Source organism: Montipora capricornis, chromosome 1 (assembly GCF_036669925.1).
Source record: "Montipora capricornis isolate CH-2021 chromosome 1, ASM3666992v2, whole genome shotgun sequence".
Classification (NCBI taxonomy): Eukaryota; Metazoa; Cnidaria; class Anthozoa; order Scleractinia; family Acroporidae; genus Montipora; species Montipora capricornis.
Window position 1 is genome coordinate 24,542,542 of NC_090883.1, and position 14,872 is coordinate 24,557,413.

Genomic DNA, 14,872 nt, shown 5'->3' on the forward strand with positions numbered 1-14,872 from the left:
TCAAACTCACCGTCGTCCATTTTGCACGCCCAAACACGATGCAGATCTGTGCATGCACGTGGATTTACCGCTGGACAGAAAAAACTGTGGAAAATGAGGACTGGGCTACCGGGCCGCCGGGCCGCCGGGCCGCCGGGCCGTCGCGGGCCGTGGGCCGCGGGCTGTGGGCCTCGGGCCGCCGGGCCGCTGGGCCGTGGTGGGCCGTGGCGGGCCGCTGGGCTGCGGACCTGCTTTTAGCAAAACCCACGCTGAAAGGGCATTTATTGTTGAATAACACTATAATAATGATACTATTCCAAGAAATTAAACTATATGGAGTCTTTCTCTGATATTCCTCACCGTAGTTTTGCGCGCTTTCAAACCAATTTTTTCCTTTTTTTTTGAAGCATTTTGCTTCCTCAACAAATTTTTCTTCGTTTTCAGGAGCCTTATGGCTGTTTGTGGCCAGCCGAAATATTGTAACAACCCCTATGTTCACGTTGTCTTGACCAACCTTTGCAGTATATTTTCCATTTTTAAAGTTTTTTTGGTGTGGTCACGATCTATTTTGATCCAACGTAGAGCAAGTCTTGATCGTACACGGTTTTTGCAGTGGTTTAATCCTTAAAAAGTTACCTTTATTAATGCTAAAGGTAGCTCTAAAAACTATTATTTCAGCCCAAGTTTACATTTTAAGACAATGGCCTGCCCCTGCATACCCTACCTGTGACGTGTGACCTGTAAAAATACTTGCCTGTTTGAAACATGGAACAACGAACAATCAGAATAAGTCGCAACACCGCAAAATCTTTGCTGCCTTTCTCCTCGTCAAACTAGCCATAAGGTAAAACCGGAGACTCCGAATTCAACATATGCAGATTGATTCTAAAAATAAAACCTTCAACTTTTGGACATATTTTTACGATGTTTGGCACTTTGATAAATATATTGACTGTTTCCTTGTTCGGGTGAAAATACATGGAACACTGAAGCCCGGACCGCATATGCTTGGATGTGGAATCAGGTCGTTCAGTAAGACCGGGAAATACGATGCAAGGAAGTAACTTGCGTGACCAAATCGTAAAAGGAAGGCGTGACAGTTGGAGTCGGAGGATGTATATCCTGTCTAACGGCAAACATTGCCAATATTGTACTTATTTTGGTGTACTTACTCACGATTCATGTAATAGCAGGTGCCGTTGAAAAAAAAAATCTGCAAGAAATAACTCAAGTACAAACATAAACAAACAGGTCCGAGCATTAAAAACTGTGAAAAAAAATTAAAGCATTCGGCGATACGTCAAAAAAAAAGAGAGAGGATATTTTGGGTTGAAAGATAAAAGGAATGTTTTGAGCTCTTTCAACTTGTTCAAATAACTCGAAAATATTTTGTTTATAGTTTGTTGAAGCATGACAAAGATCAAAATATCATGAAATATGACACAAGGACACAAACTATCAGGTGTTAAAAGCAGAGAATAATTTTCAAGGAATAATCTCAAGGAAATAAGAGTTATGTAATAATTTGAATCACACCATTAAAAGATTTGCTTCACGGTGCGCCCTGTCAGGGCGATGTTTACTGTGCAAATTGTGCAACTGTACAATGCGCCATGTGCCAAGAGTGTAACACAACACCATCCCGCCCGACCACATACTGCGATATTATTGGTGATTTTCTTTTCCCAAAGCTCAAGTGAGTGCTTGTTCAAATACTTCGCATGCCAAATGCCACGTACATGCACATACAGAAGAGCCCAGTTGAAATCTTCGCAGATCGAACGGCTTTTTCAAAAAGCATTGTTTTCGTGCGAGTTGCCTAAAGCTGTTTAAGTATTAAAGAAATATGGAGAGCTGGGCGAGCGAAGATATTGCCCTGGATAACCACCAGCCAGGGGCTGCAAAAGATCAACCGACTGTCGTAACGCTCGACGAAAAGGCCCATCTTTTAGGACGACAACAAAGACGTTCTTCTTCAGGAATCCTAGGAGCAAGTCCTTCGCCAGGGTTTTCTCACAGCATTCAAAAGCTGAAGTCAGCTACAATGACTGTTTCTTTGTTGGAGAAGCCTTCCGATGATCGTCGCGCTTCTGCGTTTCTTGCAGGTTGGAACGTGACAAACCTCATTCAGGGAACCGGTATTTTAGGAGTACCGTATGCTGTGCGTATGGGGGGTTGGGCAGCTGTTGCTGCAAACGCCCTGGTAGCGTTTTTGTGCTGTTACACTGGAAAGTTGTTGATCGAGTGTTTATATGAAACATCCAAGCGTACTGGTCAGAAAAAACGCGTCCGAGTCAATTATCCGGAAGTCGGGGAAGCCGTATGGCCCCGGTGGGGGAACCAGATTGTGAGCCTGGTGCAGTGCTGTGAGATGTTTGGAGGTGTAGTTACTTACCTCGTTCTACTGGGAACTATATTTAGTGACATTCTTCACAAGTTTGCTCCATTTGATATCTACACATGGTCAGCAATCAGTGCCTGTATTGCCCTGCCAGGATTTTTCATCCGTCGGGTGTCAGTGATCGCCTGGATAAGTATGATCTCAGTGTTTGGTTTGATGTCGTCTATTCTTACAATAATCATCTACTCTATAACTCAGTACAAAGATATGTCATTTGACAAAATTCCACCTTTCGACATCAATAACTTTCCTATTGGCTTTGGTGTGATTGTATTCAGTTACACTGCGCATGCTGTGTTTCCTGGTGTCGAGGGAAGTATGAAACCCCTGAACAGTATCCCATGATGATGAATGTTGCATTTCTAATAGCTGTCGTAGTCAAGGTTGCGTTTGGTCTCCTTCCAGTTCTGCGATTTGGCATGCGCACGAATCAAGCCGTTACGCTCAATCTCAAGACAAGCCCAGTATTCTACATACTTGCCAATGTTTGGTTGTGACCAATGTGTTTACAGCATTCCCTATTGTAAGCTACATTGTTTTGGAGACATTTGACCAGAAAATGTTGCCCTATTTTCCTCATGTTCAGAAGGACAAGAAATATCATTGGTTTTGGATCATTGTGTCACGCCCACTTGTGCTTTCCTTCGGCCTTCTTCTGGCTATTATTGTTCCACATTTTGGTTTGGTCATGGGTCTTGTGGGTAGCTTCACGGGAACATGTCTTTGTTTTGTGTTTCCTTGTGTTTTCCACATGGTGCTCAAATGGAAAGAACTCAAGTGGTATAACATTGTTGTCAGGATTTTGGTGTCAATTTTTGGCATAATTTGTGGGGTACTTGGTATAGTATTTACAGCAAAAGAACTCGTTAAGGTCTCACATGGTTTCTAATTTACCAGTAACATTTTTGTGTGTGTTGTGGGGGGGTTGGGGGGGGAGTGGCAGAGCTCTTAAGTCTTATGCATCAAGGGGGGGCGTGAGTCTCACACATTTCAATGCAATCTCACGCAGCCTCTCACAACCAACACGAGCATTTTTTACACATTGGCACTCTTTTGGTAGGTAACTCTACCTTTAAAGCTTTCAGTAGTGCTCATGAATTCTGAATTTGTTCCCTCACTGGCACTGAACTTTGGCCAATGTTCAATCTGTTAGTGTGCGACCAATTTTCTTGTTTCTTCAGCACATTCACCCGTTAATATATGAAGTATAGGCTGATATGGTAACTCAGGCTGACCATGAATATCGTGGGCTCTCTTAGCAAGCAGCATGAAAAAACCAGAATGGCAGACTCAACGGGGCATTTCCAGGGATTTGAGATGTTCAAATTTCACAATATTCCAGGGGAACACCCTTGTAGAATTTTTCGGCGCCTACCGCACAAGGAACACAGGACACTTGTGCCTTTGTTGCATTCTCCAGCAAGCATCTCAGTCTTTGGAAACTTGAGAAGACTTGCGAGCTCGGGGGGGGGGGGGGGGGTTAACATGGGGGATAATGCTGTCCACTGGATAAATCATTGCCAGAAGATAATGTGAGTGATTTAATAAGGTTATCGATTTAATAGGGTGGATAGTCATCTATCTGGCCCTAGTTGTTCAAGAGCCTGATACCGTAATCCGGTGGATAAGCTACTATCTAGCAGTTTCATTCTGCGCATAGATTTTTGTATTTGACCATGTAACCATGAATATATAGTACATCTACTTAGAGGCATGTACAAAGACTTTGGCCCATCCTTTAACAGGTATTGTGACTGATCAACAACCCCATTCCCAGGGTCTTTCTCCTCATCTCCTTACCTTAGAGGGAGTGAAGGAAGAAAGACTGGGTCCAGTATGGCAAGTACTACTAACAATTTTAAAGAATTTTGAAGCCAAAGAACATAAATTTCTATGTGGTAAAGAGTATTTCAATAACAATAATCCCTTGATTCTCCGACTGTATCACATCAATACAAAATTTGTTGTCTATAATCAGGAAGGTGTGCTTTACAGAACCGAAAGGAGTTGTAGGAATTTCATGCTTATCTAGACTTGCTGGAGATCTTGACTACAAATTCCAAAAACTTGACAAACTAGCTTACAGAGGTACCTCATAAACAAGCATCAGTCTGCTGATCTCTTCTATGTTAACAGGCCAAAAGGCAAAAATGTGTATAATTTACATTTAAGTAATATTCAGTCATTGAACAGTGATTATGTTCATGGTCATGGCTAAACTGAGGGTCATGACCTGTGCTAAGGCCCAGGGGAAGGGAAGGGGGGGGGGGAAGGGCTCCCATATAAAAAGGATGGGGGTGCTCATCAGAAATTTGGAAAAGAACCCCTAAGAGGTATGAAAATGCTGTCTTCTGGGCGTGGCATGAGTTTCTTTTCAACCCCAAGAGGTACCAAATTATGGGTTTAATTAGACAAATTAAAAATAAGTTAATTGTCAAATGTCTCCAGTCATAATTTTTCGGCTCAACACCCTAAAAGGTACCGCTAAAGCTCCCGCCGTGGACCTTTTGAGGCTGAATGCCCTAGCAGCCCCGTCCTTTTTATATGGGAGCCCCCCCTTCCTAATCGTCAATGCTAAATTATTCAATGTTATGTAGTGATTAAGTTACTGACTATTTTTTTTGCATTGAAAATGGATAAAATGTTCATTAAAATGTAGCAGCTTGTTTAACCTGCTATTGTTTGCTATATTTGTAAGCAGCTTCTATTATCAGCAGATCAATTCAGGGGCACCCAGCGATAATCTTCGGTGAAATATGTGTTTGGAAGAGTCAAAATGTTCAAAAATTTTGGTTCTACGTTGCCAAACAGTTATAGATTTCTTTTGTGAAACATCACCTTAAAGATTCGCAACCACGGAAGAGTAGTCCCTTAGGTTTTCGGAAAAGATATTTTTGCAATTTTTGGCACTTAAAAAAGGTCACCTAGCAGTTTCGGATAAGAAAATGGTTCGCTGGGAAGTTATCAGAAGGTAACTTGCTGAAATGAAAATTTCATTTCCTAAAGTTTTCGGACACTTCATTTTTCAGCTAACATATCCAAATAGATCAAATTCTTCTAGGTGATAAAAACATCTCTTAGGCAGTCTATATATATGTATAAAGGAGTCTTCATTTGTCTCTTATGGCTCTTGGCTTGATTTGCTCGTTGGGTGCCCTTGATCAATTATTTGCTGAAGCTGCGAAGGCCTCTAAAAAGATAGAGTTGGCTCTGCATGTCTTAGCTGCCTGGGATTTTCCCAGTGGATATGAGCAGCCTCTTTTAGCAACAATTCCATTATTCCAATTATTGGAAACGATTAGGTGCTGTATCTAAAATGGAAAAGCAACTCTCATGACAGAGTCTTCGACATTCCTCAGACTCATTGTTGCAAATGTTGGAAAATGGGAGAAGTCCTGTCCCTTCCCAGATGCTCACGGGTGCGTGTCAAAATTTGTCGGGATGTTTCCCCATCTTAATAGGCACTGGATCTTTAAAAATGAACATGTTGCAGATTTAAGGAGGCTCAGACTTGTTTTAAAACTTTCAACAAACTACTATTTGGAAGGACTGGATATACCAAATTTTTTCACTTAAAAGTAGTGTTATGATGCCATTTGAAAAGACCACTTGATGCTTAACGAAATGCACTCGTAAATGTGATGTAACGGGTTACCATGGCAACAAAAGAGCCATCTAAAAACAGCCTAGCTATATTCCGTCTTTAAACACATATATCTCAAAAACGAACTTGTTGACCCCCATTTTTTTTATTGCTGGAGAGTGATTAGCATGCTAGGATTAAACTTTCTGCAAAGTTTAAAAAAATTATCTGTGGCAGATTCATAACCACCTTCACAATTGAAAAAACTTAAGCTGGCTCTGAATCTGCACCAGAGAATTTTTTTTTTCAACTTTGCAGAGATATAAGCCCTTGGTTCTTTTGTTGCCATGGTAATTTATTATGTCACATTAATGTGTGCATCTTGTTAAGCAATTCTTGGTGTTTCATATGGTACCATAACATTGCCATTATGTGAAACAGTGTTGTAGAGTTGATCTTTCTAATAACACATTCCCTCCAAATTTTCAACAAAGTAAAGTTACATTATGTCACGTTTCTTACCTGCAAGGGTAAATGGCAAATGCACTGGAGCTACATCCCCACCCCAACTTTTGTCTGTTCACGCGACAATTTGCTGTTACATCCTGTTAATTTTTTTTGAAGAAAGAAAATTGTATTCCCATTATTGACAAACTATACCATACAGAAAGCATTGGAGAAACAAATGCCGGGGGGGGGGGGGGGGGTAAGAAAAAGTGTGCCCCCACACTTTTTCTTACAGTGTTGATTTTTGGCTTGATCAAAGACTTGGTAATTTACACTACTCGTACATATACCAAAAGCGGTGAGTATAAAATGCATACCGCAGACTGCAATCTTGGACAAAACTCTTAGGAAAAATTCTAGCTTAAGCATCATTTGGCACGCACTCACAAAATATATCGGTCCTCCCCCTTCCCCCCCATACCAATGTTGATGATGTGATGCAGGGGAGTCAGGGTGCTTTGGTGGTCATCAATCGTGCCTCCCACCTCTGTGACTCAGGTTCAACTCTGGCCTCGGGTCGTATGTGGGCTGAGTTTCAGTCGATCTCCACCTGACTCCGCGGGCTTTTCTCCGGGTACTCCGGTTTTCCTCTCTCCTCAAAATCGACTCCCAGTCAATTACATCTGGCTGGGTTTGCGGTGCTCTGAGATCACACATGGATCGTATGGCGGCAGCCGTGGGCGCCATCAAATGCATTCGGTCCGATCCCGTTCAGCCGGTTGATCCTGAAAAGCCCTTGTAGGGAGCGGTCAACTAAGCGCACTTACATGCAAAATACTGTGCAAGCCTTTAGTCGCTTTTTAAAACAACATTGGAATGGGGGGAGTGGGGAAAGTAGGAAGAATTTACTCTTTATCACACAGACAAATTAGAGCGTCACAAATCTCCCAACGAGTTTTGTCCCAAGATTGTGGGTATAAAATGCAGACTGAGGCGTAAATTGTCGCATCGTCTGATACGCGATATATTTTCAATAATAGGGTCACGCAACAATGTCGGTCTCGTTTTCTCTGCCGCGAAAATTTCGTAATAGGTCTATTTATTATTGTTTCCATTGAAAATGTGTATTTGTTCCTTAATTTGAAGCATAAACATTTGGAAATGTGCTTTACCGTAAAGGGAATTCGAATTAAAGCCCGGGATTAAAGCCTTCTGACGATTGCCGATTGTCACATGATACAATTCTCAGATCTGTGCGTTACATCAAAACACCTCGCGAGTCACTGTTAAAGTCAGTGTGTCATCATAAACATCTAGTTTGCATGAATGAAAGTTTGAAACGAGAGAGGCCACTGTGGAAAATAGGAGGAAGGGAAAAGATGACCGACATATCAGGGGCACCCAACGAGAATATAGTTCAAAACCACTTAAACATAGCATTGTTAAACGTATTTTAGTATTTAAACGGTAGACGTAGGCATATTTTTATCCCCTAAAAATTTTTCATCTGTTCGGATTCCCCAGCTGAAAGTCTAGTGATCCGAAAATTATAGGGATCAAACTTACCTTTTCGAGAATTTCAGCCAGAAAAAAGGCTCCCGAAAATTCTAGGTGACCTTTTTTGGATGAAAATCCGTTAAAAATGGGCAATTACACCATGTTTTAGATCATCGAAAATCCTAGGAAAGGCAGGCAAGCAAGGAATTCTACAACAAATGTTCCGAAAATTCTAGATCTCAAATCGTCTTCCGAACAGATATTTTCCGAAAATTGACGTTGGGTGCCCCTGACATATCGAGCTAAAAAAATGAAACAGAACAGATTTTGGGGGGAAAGCGATTGCGGTCACTACGGTAAGTGGAACGCATATTTTCTGAACGATTTTTAAACAATGCGACAATTTAGGCCTCAGTCTGCATTTTATACTGACCGATACCAAGACCTACAATGTAGCCCTCCTCACATTCTTCCTCACTTTCAAACGTACTCCACGGGGCGGCCCCTGAGAAAAAAAATTCCAACCACTCCCAACAGGACCCCTGAAAGGCAAAGGTTGCTGCATTGCCCTCTGGGATGGATGACGACAAGCTGATGAAAATGGATGATGCGACATTTAAACGGCTTTGAAACTGTCCAGGAAATGCATTTGTTTCATTTACAAAAAAAGATAAGTTAAGACGTTTTAGCTATGACCAAGTTTGAGGATTCATTCTGGGTAATAAAATAATTACGGTGGCCATATTTTACAAAGCTGAAGTGTGTTTATTTAAGACTTGCTTCTGTTATTCAGTACGTACTCTGCAGATATGCATGAAAAGCAAAAACAAAGGTGAGCTTAAATTAATTTCTTTAGGAGTATTAATTTGTTTATATAATTTTAAACAGGAACAAAAGGGCTACGAAGAACTGCGCAAGTTATGTCGTCAAGGCAATGAATTTTGCAGAGAGGTGTCTAGTATCTTTAACGAAAGGTGAGTTAACAACAGAAAATTGTTTTGATTTGTAAGTGAATCTTGGCAAAATTTTTGTTTACCTGGCAGTGCATACAATGACCATTATCCATTAACCTCTTTAATGATATCAATTTTGTGAAGTTGCAAACATTGGGCAACCAGCTGAAATTTAAGACAACTTAATTGACAGCAACAACAAAAGAATGCGAATGACCCAACATTTCCACAGGGTAGTAATTAACAATAAGACCCGTAGCCCCCAAGCTAAGCCTGCAGCATAAAGTCCAGTTCAATAGTATTCCCTCAATTTTATGACATAGAGTCCTATTATAATTACCCGGTATATTTATAATAAATTATTACCTACTTATTCTAAGAATACAATGGTCTGACAGGTGAATTTGCAAACCATTTAAGATACTGAGACTGAGAAAAGAGGGCTGATCTATAGGCCACTTCGAAAAATACCATAATACTCTTTGCTTGGCCCCCCAAATTTTTGCATAAGCATTGTTTCCAGTTTCTCTTGGGACTTACAATGGTCCCAAGAGAAAACAAAAACAATGCCTATGCAAAATTTGGGCCAATAAACAAAGCCGTTGGCAAAAGCCAGACCGGAACGAACTGAATCGGACCGGATCGGATTGGATAGACAAAATTTGGACCAGATCAATAACAAAATTCCTGCCAAAAGTAGACACATGAAATCCCTTAGTCACCAGTCAAGGTTACTTCCCACGTGAAGTCGCGGATGCCGTTGGGCAAAAAGTTCGTACGTGTGCTGGTGTTTCAATAAAATCCTAACAAACTATACATCAGAAGAAAGCTTTAATAAATGTAGTTTACGATAAAAATATAGTTTAAGTGAGTTTTCCTTTTAGTAAGTGTCACGAGCTAGTAAGACATGAAACCACCAAGGGTTCTTCTATTGAATTTATCGGTTATCGGATGCTGCAGCATGAGCAAAATGACTGCCCAGTGTTATTCACAAGGCATCAATCAACAAAATCGTGTTGGGAAATTCCAATATTTATTTATTATTTTTTCCGTGGCGTCCATTTACACAAAACGTCTCTCATATTTTTAGCTACTCCAACCTTATATGGGGATATCAAGACAGCCAACCAGAATATCCAAAAAGCCTGACACCATTTTGTTGATTGATGGCTTGTGAATAATGCTGTGCAGTCATTTTGCTCGTGCTGCAGCATCCGATACCTGATAAATTCAACAGAAGAAGCCTTGGTGGTTTCATGTCTTACCGGCTCCTGACACTTACTAAACGGAAAACTCGGTTCCCGGTAAACTATATTTTCTATTGTAAACTAGAATTATCAAGCTTTCTTCTGATGTATAATTTGTTATGATTTTATTGAAAATAGCGTGCATACGAACTTTTCCGCGAAGGACACCTGCCTTAACTGGTAACCAGGAATTTCAGGTGTCTAATTTTGTTACTGATCCAGTCTGAGTTTTGTCGATCCGATCCAATCTGGTCTGGTCTGGTCTGATCCGGTTTGATCAGGGTTTTTCCAATGGTCTTATTTCACCATAGCTTAAACAACTTAGACCTTTACTAATGCTAATATAAGGTATATGCATTATGCTTTAGATGTAATTGTTAAAAGTGTAAGGTTAGCATTTTTGTAAAGGTTGGCGTTGTTTCTGTTAGGTGAAAATGTTAACTGCAATTCTAACCTGCAACCAGCACTTTACAACCTCCAGCCATCAGCTTCCAATTTTATTGAAATTATTCTTGCATTTGAGCATATATATTGTACTGATGCTTGATGGTGTGACCAGTTACTACTCAGCCATGACATGTAAAATTGTTCAACTTGGAAGTGGAACACAAGTGCAGATTGAAGGATTTTATTGCAGCACAAGTATTATTACAATCGGATGCAGGGCCCCGAGTTATAAACAATTTTGTTTTGTTTATACTAGGTCCAAAATAGAACAGTCATATGCTGACAATTTAAACAAGTTGGCTCAAAAGGCTCAAAAAACATCAAAGGATGTTCTTGGGTAGGTTTATGTTATTTAGGTAGTTTCAGTTATTGTAATGTTGTATTCCACGAAAGGTATGCTGGTAAAAAAAGGTAAAGTCTGCTTACGAGCCAGGTGGCCCATCAGGCCGGCGCTTATCTCCGGTTTCTGTAGCATGAAGCGACTAGGAGAATCTCTACTCCCCCCTGCATGGGATGCCAGTCCATTGCAGCATTACCCCTGGCATTAAATTCGCTGGTACCCATTCATGCACCTGGGTGGAGAGAGGCACTGTGAGAGTTAAGTGTCTTTCCCAAGAACACAACACAATGTCCCCGGCCAGGCCCCGAACCCGGACCACTCGACCCGGAGTTGACCGCACTAACCATGAGGCCACCGTGCGTCCCGCTATTGTTTATATTTTAGGCAAATATAAGCTATTGTTTATATTTGCCTAAAATTTTGTTTTGGAGGCACATTTTCATTCACCACTGACACTAGTATCACAGTTCTCATAATTCTCATATAGTAATTTTGTTTGTCCACCAGGACTCTTAAGTCATCTTGGGAAAGTACCATTCATGAAATGGAAAATGAAGCTGAAATACACAGGTACTGTATTTGTATAGGCAGGTGAAGTAGTGCCAAGGTGGGGGATTGCAGAAAACCACCTTGCACCTCATTATAAACAAAAGAACTCATAATTATTTATTTATGTCCTCATTAACCCTTTGACGTCCAAACCGGCCTAAACTAGCCAAATTTAGTATTTTACTCTGTCTAACGCCAGACGATTTTACTCGTCAATCGGGAACCCCTGGGAGTCAATGAGTTAAAAAATTTGCCGCAATCCGGCACCTCATTCTCTAGAACATTATTATTTTTAAGTCTTATGTACATCTGTTATAATAGTAATGATGTTAGTTCAATTTAGAGGGCAAAGCTAAAGTTATCATCATGGTGGTTGTAGTACATGTATTTAGCCCTATTTCACCAGGCATGTATTTAAAAAGCAATGAGAACAGGTGCTTCAAGGTCATGTGAGCTTCTGGTTCTGTTAATTGCCGACGAGTTGGTTGACAGTTGGTTGAGCACCAGGCTGCCTGGTTGGACCAACACTTGGGGTCTTTTAATAACTGAGGAGAAAGTGCTTCCTTTGTAATAAACTATTTCCGAGTTCATGTCTCCTCCTCTTCAACGCGAGTCTAAGGGCAAAGATTTTTTGATGGTAATTAGTTCTACTTTACATAATTATGAATGTAAACTAATTTTCATAGGAAAAACTTCGCGCTTAAACTCACTTTGAAGAGGAGGCAAAGATGAACTTGGAAATGGCCTACTACAATCTGTATGGCGCATGCTTACACTAAAGTTCAAGGGCTGGTTGCTGGAAGCGCTAACCTTTTCGTTAAGAGGTATCAAAACCCCATGGGTTTCCATGGTATTTAACTCTTGCTGTTTCAATAGAACCTCCAACCGGATGAATTTATTCTTATCTACATCCTTGGGTACAGAATACAGACTGCAGACTGAGGTGTAAACACCGGCACTCAACACATGGCTTTCACAGTGATGCCATTAAATTCTGAGATCAAAATCACATTTTTTTTAGAATTATCTATATCAGGTTGAAGATGACCTAGAAATAAATCTTTTTCCAATTTTCTAGTTCCATAACATCTTTTGTTTCGGAATTGTCACCCACGCATGACACTAGAAAGCTATTTGGTTGAAAAAAAAAAGGTTTATCTCTACGAATCTCAGCAGTTTGAGCGTTTCAAGTACATTAGGAGATGTGGTCATTCATGTGTATCTCATGAGCGAACAGTACGCTATTTCATCGCAAAGTGAACTGCAGACGTTCTTGTTGATTGCTGCAGGCACCAAAAGGTGTACAAAGGTGGTAGATGGTGGCTGATCCATAAAAAGCTCTCTATAAAGTTGCGTGAAAGGCTTCACCAAATAACGATTTACCCCACAGACCTATAAATTAGAGAGGTGATTTATGAATTTGTCTCCTACAACATTTCAAGTTTTTGACTTTTTTCATTCAATGAGAAAGACTGGGGTGAGTGCAGCATATACAAATGAGTGTTGAATGAGAATGAGGTTATTTGGACAAGGAAATAGACCTACGTAGTAGGAAATTTTCCCGGCAGATAAGATGAGACTGATATTGCGTGACACTTCATCATCATCAATCCAATGTTGATCCGGGTTTATCCCTGTAAACGGGGGTGGCTGGATTTACCCCACTTTTTCAGCAATCTTTCTAACTCCCACTCTCCATCTTGCTCAATTCATGGCATCCTTTTTCTCCAAACCAATGTTCTTGCTCTCCTTCTCCTCTTGTGTCTTCCACGTCTTCTTTGGTCGTCCTTCCTTCCTCTTGCCCTTCACTTCAAACTCTAACGCTTTTCTCAGAACATGTCCATCGTCTATCCCTCTTCAACACATGCCCGTACCATCTCACTCCATTTGCTTTTGCCATCTGAACCGCTGTTTCCTTCAATCCCAACATCTCCATCAGGTCCTCTGTCCTCTTTTTCTCCATCAGTTTTGCACCACACATTGCTATCACCATTGCTCTTTCAGTCCTTCTCAAAATTGCTGTCTCATTTTCCCTCAGACACCATGTCTCACTCTCAATCCATATAACATCAGTTGAACTCGAAAATATATTGCGTATCAAACGATGTGACACCTTAGCCCACAGTCTGCATTTTGAATCCAGTCTGCAGTCTGCATTTTGTACCTAGTCTGCATTTTAAATCCAATCTACAGTTTGTAGTCTGAATTTTATACTGACTGGTTCATGATAAACTGTGTGGGATGTTAAAGATCTCACATGCTATTTGGATAATAGCAGTGGACAGAATTCTCAGTGTTTTGGTTTGGCCTGAATGTGTTCCTGATTAGCATCATAAGGCACTAGTCTAAGAACGCCTATACACAAAAATAAAGATTGATTGTTGTTTTCCACTTAAATCATTCAGAAGCTTTGGTGCTCAACTTCATGATGAAGTGTCGAAACAAGTGAAAGCTTTTGTAGAGACGCAATCAAAGACAAGAAAAGCAGTATGTACCACACTTGTTTATTTACTAAAGCTGGACAGCATTGAGGATCAAATTCAATTTTCAGTCAACACAATAATTTGTTTTTCCAAGACTGAAACTAATAATGTTACGAAAATCTTGCAGTGGACTGAAAGTGCCTATGAAGTAAAAATACATTGTATCTTTTGCTTACTTTAAAGACCTTTCAAAATGATGAAGAATGGTGTTTGGAATATCTTTTCTCATTCCAGAGATATTCAAGTTTTTGTTCAAAAATTGATGATGTCATAAACTGTACATGACTGCAATAAATCACAAAATTGAGAATACAGTATCTTCAAAAATATTGGGATGGGTGTTGTTCTAACTTTGCAGAGGTAGTATACATCTTCAGTAATGCACAAAATGTATACCCTCTATGCTATCGCCACAACCATTTTTTGCTGCTTGGACTATTTAACGCAGGATTGATTATATCGTGTATTGTCGTAATAAGACTCACTCTCGGTAAGCTTATACAGAGATGTAAAGCATCATGATTTTAAGTCTTACCATCTGCCTGTACTTATCTGTTCAAAATCCGAGATATTTAGTTAATTACAGAGAGTGACTGGAAACGAGAGTGTGGCCGTGAAAATTTTGGGATTTATTACTGGCATGTGTTCAGTTTGTGACGTCATCAATTCTAAAACAAAAACTTGAATATACATGTATCAGAAACGAAAGAAGATATTCCAGAATAGAAAATACCATTCTTCATCATTTTTCATTTTTCTCTTGGATGACAACCGAAGAGAACATTAATTTTTGCATGCTAGGACAGTGGTGTCTCCCAGATTTTTATACTAGTCATCTCTAAATATGGAGAAAAGATACTTGTCAATATAAATGTGCTTGTGTGAAGACAAGTTAAAAGGGAAAACAGCTCACTTGCGGTTGCCACCGGCTTCTCAAAAACGTGCA

At 40.3% G+C, this 14,872-nt stretch overlaps 1 protein-coding gene and 1 pseudogene across 1 annotated transcript in view; both read left to right on the plus strand.

The window, feature by feature from the left end:
- The first annotated feature begins 1,687 nt into the window (after positions 1 to 1,687).
- On the plus strand, positions 1,688 to 4,653 carry LOC138052651 (vesicular inhibitory amino acid transporter-like; annotated as a pseudogene).
- A 3,817-nt stretch (positions 4,654 to 8,470) lies between these two features.
- LOC138030656 (nostrin-like) overlaps positions 8,471 to 14,872 on the plus strand; it is a 29,153-nt gene continuing 22,751 nt past the window's right edge. The window contains exons 1-5 of the mRNA XM_068878563.1: positions 8,471 to 8,625; positions 8,796 to 8,881; positions 10,811 to 10,891; positions 11,402 to 11,464; positions 13,849 to 13,930. Of these exons, the coding sequence (XP_068734664.1) occupies positions 8,599 to 8,625; positions 8,796 to 8,881; positions 10,811 to 10,891; positions 11,402 to 11,464; positions 13,849 to 13,930 (339 nt within the window). The 5' untranslated portion in view covers positions 8,471 to 8,598. The remainder of the gene's footprint in view (positions 8,626 to 8,795; positions 8,882 to 10,810; positions 10,892 to 11,401; positions 11,465 to 13,848; positions 13,931 to 14,872) is intronic.